This window comes from Gopherus evgoodei, chromosome 3 (genome assembly GCF_007399415.2).
Source record: "Gopherus evgoodei ecotype Sinaloan lineage chromosome 3, rGopEvg1_v1.p, whole genome shotgun sequence".
Taxonomy (NCBI): domain Eukaryota; kingdom Metazoa; phylum Chordata; order Testudines; family Testudinidae; genus Gopherus; species Gopherus evgoodei.
The window spans coordinates 54,714,472-54,738,794 of record NC_044324.1 but is presented as its reverse complement, the minus strand read 5'-3'; the positions used below and the strand labels follow the sequence as shown (position 1 = coordinate 54,738,794).

Below are 24,323 nucleotides of genomic sequence, written 5' to 3'. Positions count from 1 at the left end.
ACCCAGGCCAGTGCTTTAAGGACAGAATTGCAAAGGTTTGTAAGCACCCAAAGATGCAGCTAAATATCTAGTGGGGTTTACAAAGCACCAAACCTTCTAAGTGCATTTGAAAATCTCACTAGGCGCCTAAATACCTTTTGAAAAATCTGGCTTTTAGTCAGTGTATATGTCAGTGCCCCATCTGTACAATGGGGATAATAGCACTGCTCTACCTCACCGAGAGGCTGGGAGGAGAAATAAGTTAGACATTGTGAGGCACAGCCTCTTACCATGGTAATGGGGGTCACATAAGTACCACAGAGAGTGGGAACTTCTCTATACACTGCTAGCCCTTCCCTGGGTTTGACCCCTTCTTTTTACTTGTGCCCCCAAATCTCACCCTTTTCTGAATGTAACGTAGGCTCAGTGCTTTGCTGTATTTTTTTTCCTAAGCCCTCCCCACCCTGTGTTCTCTCTAAAACAACTTCTCCTCCCTCCACAAAGGGATTCCCTTTTACAGGGTAAACTTCTATATCCTTAATGTAATCACCAGCCCTTTCTTCTCTTAATCAGCCTGCCTCTGTTTATAAACAAAATACTGACTCCCTGCCCCAGGGGCACCTCTCCTGTGCAGAACTTAAACCTCATCTACACTGCCACTTTACAGTGCTGCAACTTTCTTGCTCAGGGGTGTGAAAAAACACTCCCTGCACCTGCCCCCTCCCCCGAGTGCTGCAAGTTTCGGACAAGTCTAGACACTGCATCAGTGCTGGGAGCTGTTCCCCTCGGGGGGGGTGGTAGTTTTTTTTTTACAGTGCTGGAGAGCCATGACTACACAGCCATGTTAAAGCACTTGCTAGTGAAGACGTTCCCTTACATTTCACACTAATGCTGTGCTGTAGTTAAGAGCTCCACCTGGGAGCTTACACATCCCTTGCATGAAACTTGGGGGGGGGGGCTTGCGCCCTCCCCTGCCCCTAATTGGCACACTCTTGCTTGTGGGGCTTGGGCTAAGTTTAATTGCAGTGTAGACAGGGCTGGCTCCAGGGTTTTTGCCACACCAAGCAGCAAAAAGAAAAAAAAATCGCGATCACAATCTGCAGCTCTGTCGCCGCTGCTTCAGTCTTTGGCAGCAATTCGGCGGCTGATCCTTCACTCTGAGGGAGTGAGGGACCCACCACCGAATTGCTGCTGAAGGTCCGGACATGCCACCCCTCACTGTTGGCCGCCCCAAGCAGCCGCTTGCTGGGCTGATGCCTGGAGCCGGCCCTGAGTGTAGATATTCAGGCTTACTCTGGAGTCCAGGCGTTAGGACCATGCAAAGTGGGAGGATCCCAGAGCTCCTGCTGTAAAGAGCAAACATTTATACCACAATGGCTCCAGGGTTAGAAAGAGCAATTTTTAACCCTGGAACCATTATATTTACCTGTCTAACTCCTTTCCTCTGCCTTTCTTTACCTACATTTCCAGTAGCATATAAATTGTTCCTTTGGTTTCTTTAAAGTATGTGCCTTTGAACCCACCTTTTTATTCCCTGTGTTTTGTCTCTTCTTGTCTCATTTAGTGGGGAAGCCCAGCATACAAGCTCAGTAGCATTTTTTTTTTCAAGTTTTGCCATGATGACTCATCAGCATTGTCAAGGTATTTTTCCCCCAGTTTGAGCTTTAGCGTCCAAAAGTGGGGACCTGCATGGACACTTCTAAGCTTAATTCCTAGCTTAGATCTGATAGCACTGCCACCAGCCAAAATATAGTGTTTGGCACACTTTCTGTTACCCCAAAACCTTCCCTGGGGAACTCAAGACCCAAACCCCTTGCGTCTTAAAACCAGGAGAAATAAACCATCCCCTCTCCTTTCCCCCTCCCAGACTTTCCCCTCCCTAGGTTACCCTGAGAGACTATATACTGATCCAAACTCCTTGGATCTTAAACCAGAGAGGAATTAACCTTCCCCCTCTTCCTTTCCCCCCACCAATCCCTGGTGAGTTCAAACCTAATCCCCTTGGGTCTTAAACAAGGGGGAAAAATCAATCAGATTCTTAAAGAAAGCTTTTAATTAAAGAAAAATTTTACTTTTTTCTATCTCTGTAAAATCAGGATGGTGAAGGTTTACAGGGTATTCAGATTCATATAGCCTAGAGGGACTCCTTCCCCCCCTAGCCTGAGATTCAAAGTTACAGCAAACAGAGGTAAAAATCCTTCCAGCAAAATACACATTCACAAGTTAAGAAAACAAACATAAGACTAATCCACCTTTTCTAGCTAGTACTTACTATTTTGAACGTGAGAGACTGTTTCAGAAAGATTGGAGAAAGACCTGGTTGCACGCCTGTTCCCTCTTAGCCCCAAGAGCGAATAATGAACAAAACAAACAAAGACTTCCCTCCACCAAGATTTGAAAGTATCTTGTCCCCCCATTGGTCCTCTGGTCAGGTGTCAGCCAGGTTCACCGAGCTTCTTAACCCTTTACAGGTAAAAGAGACATTAACCCTTAACCATCTGTTTATGACAAGCATATTTTAGAATTTATCACCAGTGAAAGGTGTACCAAAATTCTGAAGCAGTCTCGTAGATGTTCAGTGGCAGAATAAAAATTTAGAAATAAGTTTGCATATTTTCATATTTAAATTCAGTGATATCAGTATGATATTCCCTATGGTGTTTGTTTACATATTGCACTTATTTTATGTGACACTTTCACTTCTAAGTATGCAGACAGTTTTGTTTTTTTTATTGCTAATGCAAAGCCACATTATAAAAGTTGAGGGAAAGTGGGAGGTTTTGGAGGAGAATGTTGTGGGGCTTGGTATAATCTAGGAAGACATGCAGAGGCAGTTTAGGATTGGGGGGGGGAAGTATGATGGCCTGGTAATATTACTAAAATCACCAGCAAACAGTTGATGCTGCTGATTTTGTATTTTTAGGTTTCAGCATTAACAATCAGTTGCAATAAATAGGGAAGCCCATCGCTTGGCTATTGTTTCAGGCTACTTGCAAATTCAGGAAGGTAACAGTACAACAGTTTCTACGTCACTTGTATTTTGAGATTATCTTTGTAACCATGAGGACTAGAAATATCACCTAAAAAAATCAGGCCAAGATTTTCAAAATTGGGCACTATATCATGGATTCATAGCGTCTGGTCTACTCCCCAACCTGTAACCAGTCCTTTGTGAGTGACCCATTTGGTGTGCTGAATCTGAAGGGTCCACATCGTTCCACAGGGGGCAGGCCTGTGGCCTCCACAACTCTGAAACGGTCTTCAGGCACTAGTAATCCCTGTCTCTCTCTGTGGCTCCCTGCAGAGTTCAGCCAAGCCAGACTCTGGCAGGAGGCATGTTCTTTACCCCGTCAGAGCATAGTGCTCTGAGTGAGTATTTGCAGTAATAGGGCAGCCTTACCAAAACAAGGTAACAGTTTATTGGTCACCTGGCATACAGAATTTGAAAGTTCTTAAGTTAGTAGAGAGCAGCAAAGGTTTAAGACCAGGTTTAGACTGGCCAATCCCAGGGCTCACTTGAGCTATGCTGTTGTAGGAACCATCTCCACTTCCTTTCTCAGTCTGTCTTTTTCTGTAGGCCCTCCCAGGTGAGAGCCCTGTGTCTCCGTGAGCTCAGCTTTTAACACAGCTCTTCTCCTTGTTCTCCAGCTCAGGGTCTTTGCACCGCTTCCATGCCGAGAGTGATGGGGAAATCTCCTCCTTCCTCTTGGCTGTTGGTTGCTAGGTGTGAATGTTCTAGCCTTTGGTCTTTCCATTGCCTTATTTCCTCATCCTCCATTCACGTGTGTAGACTTTCCTCGGGTCTCCAGCCATGTGGCTGTCTGAATCTAACACCTTGTTTCTTCCCTTTACGCTCAGTGCATAGCAATACAAAGCCCAAAGGGAAACTGAGGCATGCGCAGACATTCTAAAATATCACCAAAATTCCCACATTTGTCACAGGTACCCATAGTTAAGTTTTCAAATCCCATTGTAAGCACTGAATTGGCCTGACTTTTTGAAAAGTTTTTTGAGTCGCAGACACTCCCACAGATGTCACTGAGTGTACATCTAGACTACAGCTGGGAGTGTGCTTCCCAGCTCAGATAGAGGGACCCTAAAAATAGCAATTTAGGTGGGAATAGCACAGGGGGGGGGGGGAGCTTAGGCTGGCCACCTGAGTACAAATCTGCTCAGACCCCCTGGGTATGTACTTGAAGAGCTAGCCAGAGCCACTGCCCATGCTACCCCGGTAGTGTGCTAGATTGAGCAGGGCCAGTGCATGTCGGTGTGTCTAACCAAACTGGAAGCAGGCCTCCAGCTGCAGTGTAGCTGTACCCTGTTAATGGCTGGCTGCTCAAGGCTCTTGAAAGTAGACTCATTTAATTCCTAAACTAGGATTAAAGAGCCTAGCTTTAGGCATCTACTTTTGGAAATCTTCTGTAGCACAGGGGGAAGTCTATTTACTGCAGCAGAATGAAGAATACACAGGACACTGCTTATAAGTACTTAAAGCAGGTACCTTACTCTTGATGTTTGGCATATCGAGCCCAAAATGCATTAGCTAGTTAGCACTTAGCTATTTAAGAAATATGAATTCACAATTTTTGGACCTGGAAACGCTGACTGAAGTAGCAACTATATTACAGTCTGATCAAGAATGTTTAGAATACAGCATGTTTGACATAAAAATACATACTTTGATTGACAATAGTGGGAAAGAACTTGCTTTATCACATTAAAAAAATTGAGGAAAGATACAGTACTGTGTCACATTTAGTGTAGTTCTTAATCAGGGACAAATTAGGAGGAGGTGAAATTCTGTATCTAAATGGATTGGAAGAAACCCAGCTGCACTTTGAGTAGTTGCAGAAGTGTATGTTTGACGTTAACCCTGCTGATTTAGATTAACAAAGTCTATGCATTCAAGCGAGGGTACAAAAACAACTGGTGATCACTGTGTAACCTTTCACCTGCATTTTTATTTGGCATGTGAATGAAGGCAAATCAGTGGTCATCTGTTCTTGGATTAAATTGCAGAGAAGCATTAATCCCTTCTCAGAAATATGATGTGATATTTTATCCTGATTATAACATAACATGGGACAACAGAATGAGACAATACAATACAAAATGGTTTATTGGACATATTTTACTTTTTTTTGTTTTTTTCACCCTGAGTGCATTGCAGAAATTGCATGACTTGGAATTATCTCCAAAACTGAATATTGATTTTTTTTTTTGAAGGGGTCTCTGCCTGAGACAAAGTATTTATTTATAGGGAAATCTCCCAAAGTCCTGACTTGTTCATTCAAAATGAAACTTTTCCCTAAACAGAGATTTTTATTGCTGAATTGGAAAGTAAGAGGCTTCAAAAAAAAAAAAACCAAACACTGGGTAACTTTCTAAAGATGGATGCCTCCCAAAGACACTAATAAGCTTTAAAAATAAAAACAATAGAAAGGTGGGGAAAGAAATATGATCCATACGAACATGTTGTTTTTTTGTTTTTTTTTAATAATACAATAACTAAAGAAGAGAAACAAGCTATACTTAAAATTATCTGTAGTATGACAAATATATTTAACATTACCTTCTGTTTCTAGTTATACAGGAACCACTTATGTCACGAAACACTTCCCATGAAGTGTGCTTTTTGCTTAAGGCTGTACCAGTATAAATTATGTGTTGTGTGAATGTCAAATTGCAGGATGGAGAATTAAATCCATAGTGTCATATTAAGATGTGGCATATAGCAAAAAGAAAATAATTTAAATATTAACTCCTTGGAGTGTTGTCATCTGTCCCGCCTGTGATTTTAAAAAGCTGAAGGAAATACTGATATGGAATGGAATTTTAGAAGACACTACATCCAAAACAGTCTCCCTTTTCACCTGTAGTCTGCTTCATTAACCTAGAGCAGGGGTCGGCAATCTATGGCACACGTGCCAAAGACAGCACGTGAGCCAATTTTTAATGGTATGCTGGAGCCTGCCGGGACTCCAGCGTGCCCTTAAAAAATCCTGCCCAGCCCAGCCCGCTGTCCTCTGCCCTCCGCTCCCCCCACGGGGGCAGGGAGCAGAAGCATAGCCGTGCACACGGGGTGGCAAATGGCCCCACTCTCTCGGCACGGCAAGCCGTGGGGTCTGTGCTTCCGGGCCAGAGCGCTGGGCCAAGTGCAGCAAGCTGCCGGCCCCTCCCTCGCCTTCTCCCCTGCCCTGGAGCCCTGCCGTTGCACGCAGCGCTCTGTGGGTTGGGGCTGTGTGCTCCTGCAGAGCAGTGTGTCTGGCTCTGTGTGGAGCCTCATGGTAAGGGGTCCAGGGCTGGGGGGGTTGGATAAGGGGTGGAGGCAGTCAGGGGACAGGGTGGGTTGGATGGGGGGTTGACTAGGGGCAGGGGTCTCTGGAGGGGGCACTCAGGGAGCAGAGGGGGTTGGATGGGGCATGGGAGTCCCGGGGTCTGTCAGGAGGCAGAGGGTGGATAGGGACCAGGGCAGTCAGGGGACTGGGAGCAAGGAGGTTCCGGGGGGAGCAGTTGGGCAGTTAGGATGGGGGTGGTCAGGGGACAAGGAGTTGGGGGGGGTTGGGAGTTCTGGGGGTCCTGTCAGGGAGCGGTTGGATGGGGCATGGGAGTCCCAGGGGTCTGGCTGGGGACGGGGGTGTGGATAAGGGTCAGGGCAGTCAGGGGACAGGTAGGGGGTAGGGTCCAGTCTGGGGACAAGGAACAGGGAGGCTTAGATGGGGGTGGGGTCCTGGGGGGCAGTTGGGGGCAGGGGTTCCAGGAGGGTGTAGTCAGGAGACAAGGAGCAGGGGGATTGGGAGGTCTTAGGTGGGCAGTCACCTAGCCCTCTCCCCTGACCCCACACACCCCAGACCCCTGCCCAGAGCCCTGTACCTCCCTCATACACACCCAGCTCTCTGCTTGACTCCATTTCTCCCCACCCCCAACAACTCTAGCCCTGACTCTGGCACCCCCACACATACCCAGGCTCCCCTCTGCCCTGACACCTGCACCCCCCACATACCCAGCTCCCAGCCCTGACTCTAGCCCTCTGCCCCCAGCCCTCTGGGTCCTAGCCACCTGCCCCGCATGGCCTACTGCTGGTCTGGGGTTCTGGCTGCCGGATCCTTGCCAGCCGGGGTCCTGACCGCAGGCCTCACTCAGCCTGCTGCCGACCTAGGTGAACAGAACCCCAGACCAGCAGCGGGCTGAGCGAGCCAGCAGCATAAGATCAGCATTTTAACTTCATTTTAAATGAAGCTTCTTAAACATTTTGAAAACCTTGTTTATTTTACAATACAACACTAGTTTAGTTATATAATATATAGACTGAGACCTTCTAAACATTTAAAATGTATTACCGGCACGCGAAACCTTAAATTAGAGTGAATAAATGAAGACTCGGCACACCACTTCTGAAAGGTTGCTGACCCCTGACCTAGAGATTTGGAAGACTGTATGAAAGGAGCTTTATCACTCAGGACTTTTCTTTCAGAAATATGCCAGATTTAAAACAAAAAGCCTAGGTGGAAGAGCGTGCTCTTGGTACAAGGTGCTGTGAATTTCTTAGGACCCGTAGCATATATCAATATTTCACTTAAGCAGGAAAGGGTTGTAGTAGGGAAGGAGTGTTTAAAAACATTAGGCGTACCCTGTAACTTCCTTACAGCTGATGAAGCTATGTTGATTTATGCTAACTGAGGATCTGGCTCATTCTTTCTAATGGAGAAGAGGTTTGGAGCATTAACTGTTGTAGGGAAGCTTAAAAAAAAAAAAGCTGAAAAGACTTGAATACTCACAGCAATTTGGTTAAGACTTGCAAACGGTTTGTTCCAAATCTTTTCTGGTGAACAACTTCCATCTTGACATGTTATCTCTTATTGATTGGTTAGAGTTTGATGCAATCTGGCTGGTGCTGATTCTGTTGCCACTTCAGTCAGTAGGTAGAGCAGTAGAGACAGGCACAACCTTGGTCTTCCCGATCTCAACTGGCTTGAGTCACTAGTTTAGTCTCTTTTTGAAAAGTCAACGACTAGGTTGGTTTTAAATTGCATTCTCATGTCCCATTTATAACCTGTCTGGCTGAAATGGATTTGTAGAATATGACAGTACTGCCGCTCAGTTTACAGAAAGTGAATAGTTGTGAACCACGGAGCTCACGTATAAAGAGAGGGAACTGCACTAGCCAAATTTGACTGCCGGTGTCCTGGCTGTAATGACAAAATTTTGCTCTGGGAAGAGAAAACCAGCAACATATATAGACTGTTCCTTCAGTACACTGAAAGAGATTACTACTTCCGCCCCGCAATCACATAGCTGTCTTCTTCAGACTGGTAAGTGCTTCAGCCTTTCCTCATAACTGGTGCTCAGCTAGTAGAGTCTTTCTGGACCTTCTTTCCTATGTATCCAAAACAGGCTGTGCTAGCCCAGGTGACACTTCCAAAATCATGATAATACCCTTCTGATGCAATTCAGGATCCTGTTTAGTGCCTTCTTCAACTGCAGAATGCATTTCCATCTTCACATTCCTGTTAACTTGAATCTTTGTGTTGGGTAAATAACCAAAGTCATTTAACAAGCAGTGTGCAGATTTCTTTAATGATTTTATGTTTGTTTTATATTGCCAAAAATTTGTTTACACTAAAATCTGTCAGATGTTTCACAGCCCACTTGAGAGTTTTCAGAAATATGTGAACACATCATAACTATTGCAAATGCTGCTGTCTCTGGCCAATTTTCCCACTTGCAGGCACAATCTGAGAACAGAGTATTTGTGGTATGCTGTCCACTGCTCCAATCTAGTTTAAATAGATCTCAAACAAATACTGTTAATAGCCATACTGATATTTAAAAAATCTTTTAAAGTTTTACGATTTAACTCTTCCGAGAATGCTTCTTCTGGGAGTATTGACAACCTGTTTCACCAGTCTTTCCCTTATGATAGTCTCTTTTGAAAAGCTGGGGAGCCTTTGCCACCCATCAGTACTGTGACAGCTAACCTGATATTAATCACAGATTAATTATATATGTACATTAGGTCTTTGATCTCCATCCAGGAACCTAGGATGTAATCATTCTTGGTTCAATAATTTTGAATAATTAGACTCAGTATAATTTTGTGAGGACAGTGTTAGTGGTTGTTCCCTGCCTACATACGCAATGTTTATTGGGAACATTCACTCTCCCTTAATATGAATGCTTGGGAACTTTGCTGTGGAAATCTATTGTGTATATACCTATTAAATAATTTCTTGTCTCTAAAAATTAACTGTTAAATACTGAGGTCATGTCTACATTTACAAGCCCACAGCGGCACAGCTGTACAGATACAGCTGTGCCGCAGTAAGATGGCTCCTGTAGCTGCATTCGGCTGGCTGGAGAGAGCTCTCCTGTTGACATAATACAATCAGCTCACGCCGCATGTTTGAGACCCCTACTCTAGAAAGTGTCATCAAGACGTGGTTTGCTTGGGACCTGCATTTCCTAGATTCTGGAATATCACTAATTGTCAAATATAAGCACTATGTATAGGCAAGTGCTCATGGTTGCGCCAACCTTTATTTTCCAGTGCTAGAAAATGTCTCTAACAAGATCTTCAATATCGCACAGATTGAGTTTTTACAACTTGCTTTATTTCTCTAGGAAACTTTTTTGTTCTTCTGAGGTGTTGGTAAACCACTTTTTGTTGTTGGTTTTTAATTAAACTGCAGCAGTTGAAGCAGAGTTTAATTTTGGATAGTAATGGCAAGAAATTTGAAGAATGTTCTGATGACCCTCTGAAACAAAAGCTGTTTTTGAGAAGAGATTCAGTTGTATAATAGAAAAACAGAATGAAACTTTTTTTTGTTTCTGCAGACTGACACCAAGGCTAGTTCATCCTGCATTTGTACCCATTTTATTCTACTACATGATGATAACGAAACAAAAAAGGTTACATTAGAGAAGCTGACTTAAGTGAGACTTCTGCAGGAAGACTTTCTGCTGTGGAATGAGTTTCTCTTCTGTTTTGTGAATGGGATTGAAAAGTAACTACACTTTATTTTCCTTAGTTACCCACCATTGCTATACCTCAGCACTGCAGTTTTTAAAATTACTTAGCTGTCTCAGTCTCTGCTGCCCTTTTGCATAAAGAAATGATTGACGTAGAAATATGGCAGACCAGTTTTGTATATGAATTCAGTGAATGCTATTAATTACTAACTTTTAATATGCTTCTCTTCTGTTTTAATTTTTTTCTTTCAAAATATCTGAATAAGAAGCCAATTGTGGTTTATCCAGTGATGGTGTTATATAACTGAATCAATTTCTTGTTAGAGCAAAGTAATGGCTAACAGGATGAGCAAATGGAGATTTCAGATATAAAATTGAAGACCTACTAGGGAGTAATGCGCCTTGGGGGTGCATCTAAGGACAGAAGATTTTCCACATCAGCTGATTATCTTCTGGGAAGTTAAGTGCCTAGCCTTATTCTGTACAGCCTTTGGGCGTGTTTGGATCAGAAACATATTGCAGCATAGCCTTTTCTGTTCATTTTTATTATTCACAGGAAACCAGTATTTGAGGGTATCCAGGACACTTATATGGGCACTAGTAATTTGTGTAGATCCAAAATGTTGATCTAATTTTAAAATGGTGGTATGGTATTCTGATGGAGAAGACCTTTGCTTGTTTTAGTAATATTGTTTATAAGAAGATTTCATTAAAATTTACAAATGCATCAAAATAGTACTGGAAAATGGATAAACTAATGTCATTCTATATACCTAAAATTATTTTAATCAATCACTTTATCTCATGCAGGCTTCTACATCTGAATATGGCCCAATTCAAAGAACATACTGGAGATCCTGCTATAAAGGAACTTTAATAGTGGGTCTCTCCAGAGCAGTGAGGAAAGATTGATGGAGTTGAGAGTGGCCTGTGTGTGTTTATACTCTTTTTGGGGGGAGGGAGTGGGGGAAGACTTTTTGAGATTTCTTCCAACTCTTCTGTCATAGGGTGGAGATGGGTATTGAGAAGAGAAAACAGTGTAATTAACAAATGAATTTGTCCACTTTTTTCTTTGCAACAAGGGAAGTAAGAAGCTGCCTTGTCAAAAATGAAATTCCAGCTCCTACTTGCCTTCTAAGCAAACATTGCAATTTTGAAATATGTTTTGCAGCCCAGCATACTGGGCTTGGGGCAGGTGAGAGCATGTATAATGTTCTTGTCTTCTCCTGCCATTTCAGTTTGGTGAACAGAATTCTTTGGAGTTGTACAAGGAATGGTGAGAAGACTTTTTTGTGTTTTCCCTCTTTAAGTACTGGCCTTCAAAAGGTTATTGATTAGAAAAGCAGTGTGGTATCATTCCAGGGGGGATCCTTTTAAAACAAAAAGCAAACCAAAGAAGAAGAAAAGTGGCAGGCATTAATGTCACTTGTGCACATGGGGAGTACTGTATTCCACAAACCAGTATTTAACATGGTGAGGTGAGAGATGATCCCCACCCTTCAGCTAGGGAAAGGCATTAACCTAGACTGCCTTAACGTGCCTTGTGTAGTCATGGCGCAGCGCTGGGAGAGAGCTCTTCCAGCACTCTTTTTTTTTTTTTTTAAACCACCTCAACGAGGGGCGTAGCTCCTAGTGCTGGGGCACTGTTTACACTGGCACTTTACAGCGCTGCAACTTGCTGCACTCGGAGGGGGGGGGTTTCCACACCCCTGCATGAGAAAGTTGCAGCACTGTTAATTGCCAGTGTAGACAAGCCCTGAAGGGTATCTTACTACTTGCTTCCTTGTTGGGTTAATGTCTTCACCTGTTAAGATTTGTTTAACTATTTAAAGTTCTGTAAAGTTTACACTGAACTCTAAACATTTAGAACAAGGACACTTTCTGGGATGAATTTTTTTATCAGCTGATTTAGAAGTTCTCTTGCCAGAGCTGTTTTGGCATTAGCTCTTAGCACTTGCCCTTGGGTTGTTTCTTCTTTATTATTATTTCAAACTTTGTGTGCAATGTTCCATTAGACTTCTGTCTCAGGGTGACCAGCTGTCTCGTTTTTAAAGGGGCAGTCCCAGTTTTTGGGACTACTTCTTATATAGGCGCCTATTATCCTCCAGCCTCTGTCCCATTTTTTCACAGTTGCTATCTGGTAACCCTAGTCTCAGACATCCAGTAATGGGATTTAACTATCTCTGGTAAAGCTGTTCTTAAATTTTTCATTATTTAAGGACTATGTGTGACTTGTATTGATGCTTCAAATGGTCATCGTGGAAATATGTCATGTGAATCAAAATTAACGTGTTGTGTGGGTTTCACTGTCTCTTCCCTCCTCCACCCTCAGAAGCTGAAGGGTAATACTAACATTGAAATCTGAGAACTATATTAAATAACTGAAGAGACTACTTTAGCAGCAGCTAAACAGTGGACAAATTACAGCCTCATGAGCAAAAAGACCAATTTGTGCACAGCTAGCTATGGCCAATAATAAAATCTGTTTTGCAGTTTTCAGGAGTTGTACTTTGACTTTTAGAAGTGTAAAACACTTCAGCAGTGCTACTTTACAATAAAAGGCCAGTAACACTCTCTTTATATTTAGGAGTCTGATTACCTTTTGACCTCTTCTCTGTGCTGTGCTTTCCGGTTCGTCTTTATTCTTCTGGCTATTTTTGGCATTGTAGAAGTATTTAGAACTGGATCTTTCACTTGTTCTAGTAAGTTGCGTCGTCTTTCTTCTCTCCTCACCCCGCTTCCTCTCCCCCCACCCTCCACACCATCCTATTCTTTCAGACTTTCAGTCAGTTTAGTTTTCTGCTGCTGTCCATCGCTGTAGAATCTGAGCATCTTCCATGTAAAGCAAAGGTTGTAGTGGACTCCATGGAGTCTCTGGCTCTTCCTTTCTGTTGTGAAAATTGTGATTGGAAGGTTGTCTTTGTTCAGTCAGTTTATTTGCTCCATGGATTTTTGGGCGGTGTTGGGGGTGGCGGGGGCAATGTTTTGGTAATGTTGCCCATTGCAAGGGCAGCTCCTAATTAACTGAAAATGTCTGTGAAGTTATTAAAAATTCCACACACACCCATACCTTTTATACTTCGAATGGTATTTTTTTACTTTGCTGTTCTAAACCAAACACAGCACCTAGTATTGCCAGCTCCTTATGACTTTTATTGTGAGCCACATGATATTTGGTACCTAGCATAAAACCCTAACTTCTGGAGAGTAGTAATAATGTGTGACTCTCTTTTTTTTTCTTTTGTTTTTTTAAATGAAAGTTTCTAGTCCTTGTGGTTGCAGAGTAAAACTTGAAAGGGTGATCTGAATATACCCTAAACTAGGCCCAAAATGAGAAAACAAGAAGTTTTTCAACAAGAACCACAAAGTTATTTATTTCTTGGCTTTAAAAGTATTGAGAAAAATCTCAACCTTCCTGGGACTCAATGTTTGAGCACTTGGGTTTGGCAATACTGAACATACAACTTTCTGCAAAGGTAGCAGCTCTTTGGGGTTGGGACAGTTTTTCTGTGGGCTTATCTACACACACAATTTGTTTGAAGCAGATGGGGAATGAACCTACCCCACACTAGCCTGCCATGCACTAAGGGTGTGACTGCACTGCAATAAAACACCCACGGCTAGCTCGTGTCAGCAGACTCGGGATGTGGGGCTATAAAATTGAAGTCTAGATGCCTTGGTTTGGCATCTGGGCTCTGGGGCCCCACGAGGAGAGATCCCAGAGCCTGGGCTCCAGCCCAGGCACTGACATTTACACTTCAGTATAATAGACTGCAGCGTAAGCCTCATGATCCCGAGTCAGCTGACACTGTCTAGCTACATGTGTTTTGTAGTGTAGACATACCTTAAGTGTTTGTCAGGACCCTGCTGATGCAGTTCATTAGTGTGCTTCAGTCTGCTCAAAGCAGGGTAGATCGAAGCATGCTAGGGAATTGTTACTGCCTGTTGGCAGGGTCCACACGGATGCTTAATTTGTGGCAGGCTAATGTAGGGTGGATTGATTTTAAATCAAGGCCAATTTAAATCTGTGATTTATATCACAAAGGGGAAAGTCTCAATTTGAATAATCAGTTTTTAATCTTCATTTCCATTTGTGCTTCAGTTATTGTCTAAAGGAAGGTTCATTCTCATAGGTTGATATAACCATTAAAATATGTTGATTTACAACGAAATAGAGCCTTTACACTGGACTTGGTAACTTTTTGCTACCTAGGAGGGTACACTGTTATATACATTCAGTTAAGCAATTATCTAGCTTAATGGTTTTAAGATTCTTATTAATTGTACAATTTTGGTATGTTAGAAAATAGTGACTAATGTATTGCTTATTGACTAGATAATTAACTTTTTGCTCATGAGTTGTGTAAAGCTGCATTCAAATGGTAACTGAAATTTAATTAAATATGCACAACAGCATATAAAACTTATTTGTTAAACAAAGCAACCTTAATTGTTTGCCATACATAAACTTCACTGTCCCCCCTCCCCTCCAAGAGCTAGAGACTAAGTTTTCATGGTAGGCTGAGTCATAAATATGAATGATCTGAGAACTGAGCCAATCAGAGTTCAGATAGGGAGAAACTATAAAATAGGAGTATGAGGCCATCCAGATTGGATCATTGGACGATCCTGCTGAGATGCATGCAGATATATGCTGGTGTCTCTGGAATCAGAAGTTTGTTCTCAACAGCAGTGGTGACTTTGCCAGTCTCTTGCATCCAGTAGCACAGACCACCACCCACCTCCTCCCCAGGATCAAGCTCTTTATCCAATACACAGCCTTTGTGCCAGATTTATAAAGCTTGATCTCAAAAGTTAGATATTTCTCCCCCTGATCCTTTCTTTATATAGAAAAGCAGACTTTAACTCTTTTTTTGTTTTGTTTTTTTATAGAGGCTCATGGATTCAGCATATATATTCTTTATTGAACTATTTTGGAAGTTATGATAAGATTAAGGCCTTAGCATATTTTATATTCAATTCAGATTTAATTTTAAACAGATTTTTTTATAAGAAAGTTATTAAATAACAATCAAAAAATCCAATTTAAATCTTTTTTTTTTCTGAAAAAATCATTTAATCCAACATGGGCTAGTGCAAGTGGATTTACGCCATAGTTTACCATGACCACTGTCACCTGCAGAAATAACTCTTTTCTCACTCTCTATTTTTATAGGTTCTACGATGGAATCCCTGGATCAAACAATCAATAGCTACCTGGATGTCTGGCTCGGGCCAAGAGGTAAGTTGTTCATTTTGTAATTTCTAGAACCGAAGTTCAAATGCATATATTGAAGTACAGAAACTGCCATAGGAAGAGATTGGCTTTCTAGTATCCTGAAGCTAATAATAGTTTGTGTCAGCTGGTTTGGTGCCCATAAACACCCAATTGTGCAAAACTGTGATGTTCAGAGAAAAGGGCTTCTGAAGCTACTGAACAATTGGCTTATGACTTGAAGAGTGAGGAATGACAGACCTTGAAACTTTATTTGAGCTAATGTACTGCAGCTGCTATTCTTCCTCCTATAAGTGTCAACCTGTTTTTTGGTCTTACTCAGCTAGTTGCCTCAACAATACCCTGCAACACGAAATCCTACAAATTAATTAAATGTGGCATGAAAAATACCGTTTTAAGTTTGCTCTTCATGAAGTACCCTCTTGTAATGAGGGAGAGGGTAAATAAGAGTGTCTGTTACTGAAGATCAATCATTCATGAATTAAAATGACACTATCCTATCCTATCCTCCTTTCCCTCCCCCCCCCCCAAGAAGTTTTAATTTTGTTTGGTCTTTCAATTTTTTTCTCATGTCCCTAATGCCTTATGCTTCTAATCCATTTTGCTTACCTTCTTCTTTCGTTTTTTTCCCCCTTCTCTCCTTTTTTGAGATGGTGACGAATTGAATGCCATATCCTAGCTAAGGAGATTCTATCTGTTTTATGTACTAGTTTTATAGGGCATTGAAAATGATTAGGGGGCTGGGGCACATGACTAGCAAGAAGAGGCTGAGGGAACTGAGGTTATTTAGTCTGCAGGAGAGAAGAGTGAGGCGGGATTTGATAGCAGCCTTCAACTATCTGAGAGGAAGCTCAGCTGTTCTCAGTGGCAGCAGATGACAGAACAAGGAGTAATGGTCTCAAGTTGCAGTGCAGGCAGTCTAAGTTGGATATTAGGAAACACTATTTCACTAGGAGGGTGGTGAAGCACTAGAATGGGTGTTTTTAAGGCCTGGCTTGACAAAGCCCTGGCTGGGATGATTTAGTTGGGGTTGGTCCTGCTTTGAGCAGGGGATTGGATTACATGACCTCCTGAGATCCCTTCCAACCCTGGTATTCTATTATTCTATATCTACACTGCAGTCATGGGATGTGATTGCAACTTGCCGAGGCATACCTGAGCTAACTGTAATGGAGCTAGCTCAAGTATCAGAGCAGCTGTAGCTGAGTGGGCATCCGCATGGGTTAGCTGCCTGAATAAGTGCTGAAGGTTGTGGGTGGGCTTGTGTGGCCTGTGCTGCTGTGATTTCAGCACTCCCAAAAAAAGCTAGCTTAGCTAGAATAAAGCTAGTTCGAGTATGTTTATGTGAGGTCCAGTCACACCCTATGACTACAGTGTAGATTGCCCCCAGGTACGGTATGGTTTCTGAGCTCCACTAAAATAGAGCTGGAGCCTCTTCACTGCTACAAAGTGTCTAAACTGAATTGGTGTGAGCTTGTATTAAACTGTGTGTTGATCCCATTATAGACAGGCTTCTATGGAACGGGACAAGCTGACACCTTCTCCATGACTATTTCCTTATGTGTATTTCAGTTCAAAAAGTTGTTTTTGTAAAAAGGGCATCATATTTGTCTGAATATTTTTATATCCATATCAAATTTGTTCAGTTTACTGTTTAAAAATATGTCTTTTTCTACTTGCCAGTCTTGCCAACTCCCCCTGGAATCAGACTGTCAACTAGACTGTTTTCCTTCTGATGCATCACCAATAAAAAAGTTCCAAAAGCCAAATTATGCTGAGTAACACTTGTATAAAATCAGTGTCCTGTTTGGGTTTACACTGGTGTAATTTATTGCTTGGAATATAGTGTTTGATGCACAATAAGGAATCCAGTTCCCTCTCTTAGCCATACTGGCTCCTAAGGACTAGCAGAAATAAAAACAGTAAGAATGTACTTTGCTTAATACAGTAAGCAGATATGACTTTGGAAACTAGCTATGTTGATATACTGAGGCTTTCAGGGGAGAGAGGAAGAAACAAATGAAAAACAGCATGGTGAAGTTTATCAGCTTTAAAACTTATTCAGAATCTTCTTCTGTCCCAAATACCAAAGATAGATTTCAAGTAATAGTTTAAAACACTTAGCAGCAATAACTCCCTTTTGAAAGCAGTATTTTCATTAGGAGCAGTATTACTTGCATTTTGCTTAGCAACAGTGTGATTAAATGTAACCTTGCTATATATGCAAGTTATTGTGTAATTCAGAACAGTCAGCATTTCTAGTAAGTTTATTTGCTGTTTTCCGTCAAGCATTTTCTTTCATTCACATTGGTTCATGTTAGATGATTGAGCAAAATGTTTTCCTGACAAGGCTTATAGTAACAGTGTTTTAAATATTTCCATTTACTAAATTGCAGTAGTAAATTTTGTTGTTTTTTTTTAATTTTATTTCAGATCCCAGAGTAAAAGGATGGCTTCTTCTGGATAACTATACACCTACATTTATCTTCTCTGTCTTATACTTATTAATCATATGGATAGGACCAAAGTACATGCAGAATAAGCAACCATTCTCATGCCGGGGAATTCTAGTGGTCTATAATGTTGGACTTACGCTACTGTCATTTTTTATGTTTTATGAGGTAGGAGGGTTTTTTGGGTTTTTTGTGCAGTACCGTATTTAACCCCCACTTACACCAAAAACTTGTGCATATTGTCCTAAACTTGGTAAAATAACTGCCAAAATGTTGCAACAATTCTTCACTGGTCACTTCTCCAAAGAAAATCACCATTATTACTAAGTTCGTACGAGCACTGCCGTTAATACCTTAGGGCATAGAGGATGGTGTGCAAAATACATTGTTCTGAAATGCGAAGTTCTCCTTCAGCACACAATGAAAAGGAAAACTCAACTTCTGTGCCTTGTTATAGTCTTCAGGTAAACCTCAGTAGTAGTTAAATAGTTCCTAACTACTCCCCTAAATGAGAACCACAGTTTGGGTATGGCTACACTTGAAATTACAAAGCGCTGCCACGGCAGCGCTTTGAAGTGTGAGTGTGGTTGCAGCGCCAGCGCTGGGAGAGAGCTCTCCCAGCGCTGCACATAAACCACATCCTCTATGGGTGTAGCTTGCAGCGCTGCGGCACTGATTACACTGGGGCTTTACAGCGCTGTATCTTGCAGCGCTAAGGGGGGTGTTTTTTCACACCCCTGAGTGCGAAAGTTGCAGCACTGTAAAGCGCCAGTGTAGCCAAGGCCTCAGGCTGCTCTAAGAATGGGTAGTTACAGCACATCTCACTAGGGAGCATGGAATATAATTTTATTTAAATGTATTTGATCCACATCTTAATCTTTGTTTTTGCACATTTGAGAATCACATCTTCTCAATCATCTTGGTTGTTCTGAAACAGAAATATGTTAGCACACTTGGGATGCCATTGTTTTCACAAAGTTAAAACCAGATTATTTAATATAATTCCTTCAACTTTGAGTGAAACTGTGTCTGTTTTATTTTACAAGATAGAGATCCAGAAACTGTAAATTCCATCCTACCCCATTAACCAGATCAATAAGAATATTCACAGTTAATATGCTGGGGTTAATTTTTTTTTTTCAGTATGTACTTAAAAAAATCAAGAAAGTTAATTATGTTAACATTTTAAGCTTCATATCACTTAAATAATTGTGTAAATATGATAGGTATGTGTATTGTCTGAGATTACTCCATGCAAATATATAAAATTAAGCAAAAGCAATATCACCAAAGACTTCATGACAAACATCTTAATCTATGGCACATATACAAGTGCAGATTTCTTTGGCATTATAGTAAGTGTAGATAAAATTCCCATTGCAGCTGATCTCTTCTCTTCTAGCACTCAGAATAATACTTATATTTTCCACATGAAGTTTTTGTAACGGAGTAGGAGGATGGCCCAGTAACCACTAAGAAGTCTTTTTCCATTACTAATGTCTGATTCTGTGAACTTAGAGCACTGGACTGAGACTCAGGGCACCCGGGTTCTGGTCCTGGCTTTGCCACTGGCCTTCTGGGTGATTCTGTGCAAGTTACTTTCCCTTTCTGTGTGCCAGCTTCCCCATTTTACAGATGGGGATAACGATACTGATCTCCTTTATTAAAGCGATCTACTGATGGAAAGCACTATTCAAGCTAAGTATTATCATCATTATTATTCATTATTTTTTGTTACTTAAGATTTATTCTTTCACACTATTCCATATATAATATTCCATAAACTTTATATGATGTAGAGCCTTTACTTGTATTACAGCTGAACTGCTTCTCTTTTTCATAGTAATCTCCCCACTTATTAAGCACCATTTGCCTTGTCAACTCAGCTAAATCAAATGCATGTTTATATTTTTTTAACACTTGTCTGGCATTACTCATGTGGCTTGGAAAACTGCCATAAAGTCACATAGTCAATGTGAGTTCTTTGATATGGTGAAGGGAAAAATAAAACTTCACCTGTAGGCTACATGATTAGTGGCTAGAGCTTAAATTTAAGTAGAATGTCATTGAACATAGTCTTTGCTACTGCAAATATATAATGCACCTTGATTTTCAGTGTTAGCGTTATATGTAGTGATCTTGCTCTCTGCATGAAAATATCCATTCAGCATTGTCTGGCAAGATCACAACTTTATTCACTTGATATCTGGAAACGCTAGCAAAAAAATAAATAAATTGTGCAGTGCAGCTCAATATTCTTTCCTTAATCACTTCCAAATAATTCCCACCCAGGTCCCAGCTGTCTCGCTGCTGGGACCCAATGTCCTCCGCTCACTTGAGGTGAAAGGAGATGGGGGTTGGCTCTGCTGTTCCAGACGTAGAAACCCCAGACTCTCCTCCTTCAGCTCCCTTAAGGGATACTTTCCTTGAAGTCCTTTCCCATATTATCCAATAACTATATCGTTTCCATAGAGTGCCTGCTGTGATACCTGCCATGAGTTTTATGTACTAAGGTGCAGCATTACAACCTAATTCCCTTACTCCTACCTACTGGATCCCAAACTTACTGTGGGAAGGGAGGAAAGCCCACCCCGCTTTGACCAGTCTGGCAGCAAGGGGAAAATTCCTTCCCAGCTCCCCAGGGAAAAAGGCAACTAGCAAAATGCCCACAGCAGATCAAAAGGGAACTGGTCTTTTTGTCAAGTTCATGGGTGAGTGAATGCTGCCAGCCTGATCCCTGTAAAAGAGGGGCTGTCTGGGGCTGCATGGGGTATAAATCAGACACGCCAAATCTGTGGGGAAAAAATGCAGAAATTGGGCCTTTTTGATTGGCTCCTGCTTGCCAGGAACAAGGTGGAGGAGAGAGCCAAGGATGCACAGTGGACCCACCACAGTCCCAGACTGCACATGGTGAGGATCTAGTCACATAGAGTGTTGGGGTTCTTAGGGATTGGCTTGTTTTAGCCTTGTTTTGAAATGGGATTAACTTGATTTTTGTCTTATTGTGAAAGTCGAGGTGCTTTATTTACTGCATGAAAGTTGGCAACTCTGGTATAAATACTCCCCACATTTACATTCTTACAGCCAGTGGGAAGGGCTGTGCAGTGGCCTTCTCCTTGCCTGGCCCCAGCTGCATACTGTCCATCTCTGTAAACTTTCCTCCTCCTCCCTACCTGTTGTAGAAGAGTCCTTAAAGGGACAATACCACTTTTCTTCCAGCTAGCCAGACCGAGACCTCCCCCTGCCTTGTGTGGTGAGCACATTAGTGGGTGCAATATAACTATTTTTATAAATAGACACCCACAGAGCTCCAGTGTTATATTAAATGTTAATGGCCTCAGTAACTGTGTATGCTGTGACTTAGCATTTTGTAACGTAAACTACATTATATGTATACAGTGCATTTCTGTTCAGCACCTCAGAAATCTTCTAGGGTAAATAAAACCAGTTCTTCAAACCCCTAGATAAACCCCCTTCAATAGACTCTGCATTGTGTCCATATTTATGTAGTCCTAGAATGGCAGAGTTGAGGGCAAGCATAATAATGGAGTGCCAGCTAAGACCCTGATCCTGTGGAAAGCTTTCACACGGGACGAGTCCTACTAACTTTGGTTGGACAACTCACTTGCATAATATTAAGCCTGTGCATGTTTGCTCCATACCACCAGTGTTGACAATTTACAATTCCACTGCAGGAGAGTATCTCTTTTGCTAACAAGAAATATAAGAATGTTTATCCTGTCCAACTTCCTGTTTGCAAATGTGGTGCTTTTATATGAAATTTGGCAATAATGTACTGTGGACACTTCATTGCATATTCATATTTGACATTTGTCTACAACTTTTTTAAGTACGTAAAACATCTAGCAGCTTGCAGTTACTGTACCTGATACTGTATTTGGAGTCTTGCTGCAATTTTATTAATGATTGTAAGTCATGACAGGAACACCATTTACTAATCTTGTTTAAAAGAATGAGTTTTCTAGAATCTGAGATAATTGGGTCACCATACAACTAAGTCAGCATCCCAACTAAGAAATTATTAAACTTAACCAATAATGGCTTTCTGTCTTTTAGAATTGAGCACATATTCATACAGATAAATTTTTACACACTTCCTTATATTTGCTTTCTTAAGATCAGAAAAATAAGGTTTGAATTTCTGCCTCTTCTCCATTTTAACCTAAAATTCTTGTGATTTGAAGTCCCCCTGTTCACTTGTATTTGCCAGTATGCAATATCATTGGGTCCCTTGTTTTAATTGGGAAAGCTTCCTGACAGCATGGAGGCTAAAGTTCTGTGTCTGTATCAACAGAGCAGCAAGTTGGTACATATTGCTTCACTAACGTGCCTCAATCCAGACCTTCTGTTAGTGAAGGTCCACGGTACAGTTTTATTTTGTGCAGGTCTTTGACACAGACGGTAACCTCAAAGCACTTTATAAAGTTCAGTAATACTGTTACAAAATTAAAGTAAAAATGAATGCAGACAGGGAGAAAGTAACAGCCCATAACCAAGGGACAAAAACAAACTCTGTTCACTTTGTTAATAAAGATTCTGCTTTGGTTCCTCAGAACTAAATGACCATACTATTAATTTTGAGTAGCATTTTTAAAAATTGCCTTTAGAATGGTTAACTTTAGGTAATTTAAACATCACATGCTCTGTATTTCTGCTGGAAACTGCTCTTTCATTATGCTACAGTCAGTCTTTTGTAGACAGCTGCATTTCATAAGAAAAGACATGTCCATGATCTGGCATTGACGGTGTCTTTAGGAAAGAAAGTTGAACTCCACTGGGGTTCCTGCCAAATTAAAAGTTCAGCTACAGGACTTGCCTAGTTACAGCTGAAATGTACAGAGATTCATAGGTCCTAAGTGGTTAGGGAACCTACCTATACTGTAAACACAAGATTAGTGATTCTCAAGTGACTCAAGACTTATTGCAGAGCCAGTTGATACCAGCAGTAAGGTGGATTGGCCCCATCTCCTGTAAGCAGAGAGGAGGTGGGGGAGACAAGTTGTTCATCAAACGATAGCACAGAATTTTGCTGGTCATGTAGACAGTAACATTAATATAAACAATGTGTCATACCAGTACTTGCAGCTATGTAAATAACACATTTGGGAACAATTACTGGTCAGGTCAGTGTGTCCCATGCGTGGCTAGTTTCTTAATTGTCTTTTTAATATGTGCTGAAATAAGGTAGAGCTAATACATGTGGCTAAAAGAAACATGAGTAAATTAGAAAAAGGAAGCATGATTGATTATTTTTCATGTTTAGAAAAAGCAGAGCATATTGTGAGCACTTGTGGAAACAAATGAATAGTAAGTTGTTTTGAAATAGTCTCTGACTACAGGTCCATCCTTCCCTTTAAAAGGCTGCATCAGAACACCATTGGTTACTTTAAACCTGGTATAAAATTTCTTCCACTTAAGTAATTACAAGTGTTAAAAAAAAAACAAACCCCCACTTTGGATTGCACAACTCAGACATAACAATTAATCTGGAAAAATAAGCATTTGGTATGTAGGGTTGTTGACTGTAGCAAATATTCACTAATTGTAATAAATACAGTGTAAATGTTGTAGTTATTCCTCCATTTTTAATGGCCCCTGGAATGATGAGGATTATGTAAGCTTTTTCCACACAGTGTCCTGAAACAAGGTTTTATGCTACTTGACTAACTTGAGGGTGCCAAAGAATCCATACAGGCTTTTCAGTCTTCAGTTATTCAGAACTCTTTCCATGCTGTCATAATGATGGTCTCTATGCAGCACCCACTGTTCAGAAATGAAGTTGGTCCTTTGGCATGCTTCTGCTTTTAAATGTTTATGCACACAGAGATAGAAGGTCTCCTCTTGGATGAGAAGTATGATAGTAGAATTGTATTTTGTTTGAGTGAGCAGTTGGTTAGACTGACATAAAGGAGAATAGATGGATATATTGCTGTTGGGTTTTTTTTAGTTTATAGTTACATGCAAGGCTGCAGCTGTCCTTCTCCAATAAGATTTTTCTCATTTGTGGTATGGTGATGCTCAGTTTGATTGTTTCACCCATACCATTCATAAGAAGACTCTTAAGTGTATGTACTAGTGTATAGTTAATTGCTTGCTTTAACTGGTGGTATTTGCGAAGATCAAAAATGGTGACACAAACTGACTTTGGATTTTGTTTTAATTTTTAAAGTAAAGCTAACTGTTCCAAAGCACTTCACACACTTTTTTTTTAATTAGATGGAAAAATGATGCTTTAGTTGTGAAAAAATTGACATTAGAAAAGGGCAGACCATTTAAGTGGTTAACTTCTATAAGACATAACTAGAACCAGTTTACTACCCATTCTCCAATTCTGAGATACATGCAAGTAAATTAACACCTCTTATCCTTAACTTAACTACAAAGTTTTCAATGGTTATATAAAACACTTTTTGTAACCTAAGTCATCCCTAGTGACACTGACAGAGAAGCCCTTCTATATTAGCACGTTGTTGGCAAGAACTGTGATTAAATGTTCTTGCTAACCCAGTTCCAGCATGAGTGTAGATAGGGCCAGAAATGGACGACTCTTGTTCTGAATACTCATTTCTGAACTGTTTTTCCTAGTTAGGACTGAACTACTTTTTGCACCTGGAAATTATCTAAATCAGTTACCACTTTTTTTCTCTTTCTCTTTCTCTTTTTCT

The 24,323-nt window shown here is 41.1% G+C and overlaps 1 protein-coding gene across 1 annotated transcript in view; it reads left to right on the top strand.

Annotated features, from left to right (window-relative positions):
• Window positions 1–24,323, top strand: part of ELOVL5 (ELOVL fatty acid elongase 5) — a 57,222-nt gene that overhangs the window by 23,211 nt on the left and 9,688 nt on the right. Inside the window, exons 2-3 of the mRNA XM_030555607.1 lie at window positions 15,125–15,190; window positions 17,618–17,805. Coding sequence (XP_030411467.1) covers window positions 15,133–15,190; window positions 17,618–17,805 — 246 coding nt within the window. The 5' untranslated portion in view covers window positions 15,125–15,132. The remainder of the gene's footprint in view (window positions 1–15,124; window positions 15,191–17,617; window positions 17,806–24,323) is intronic.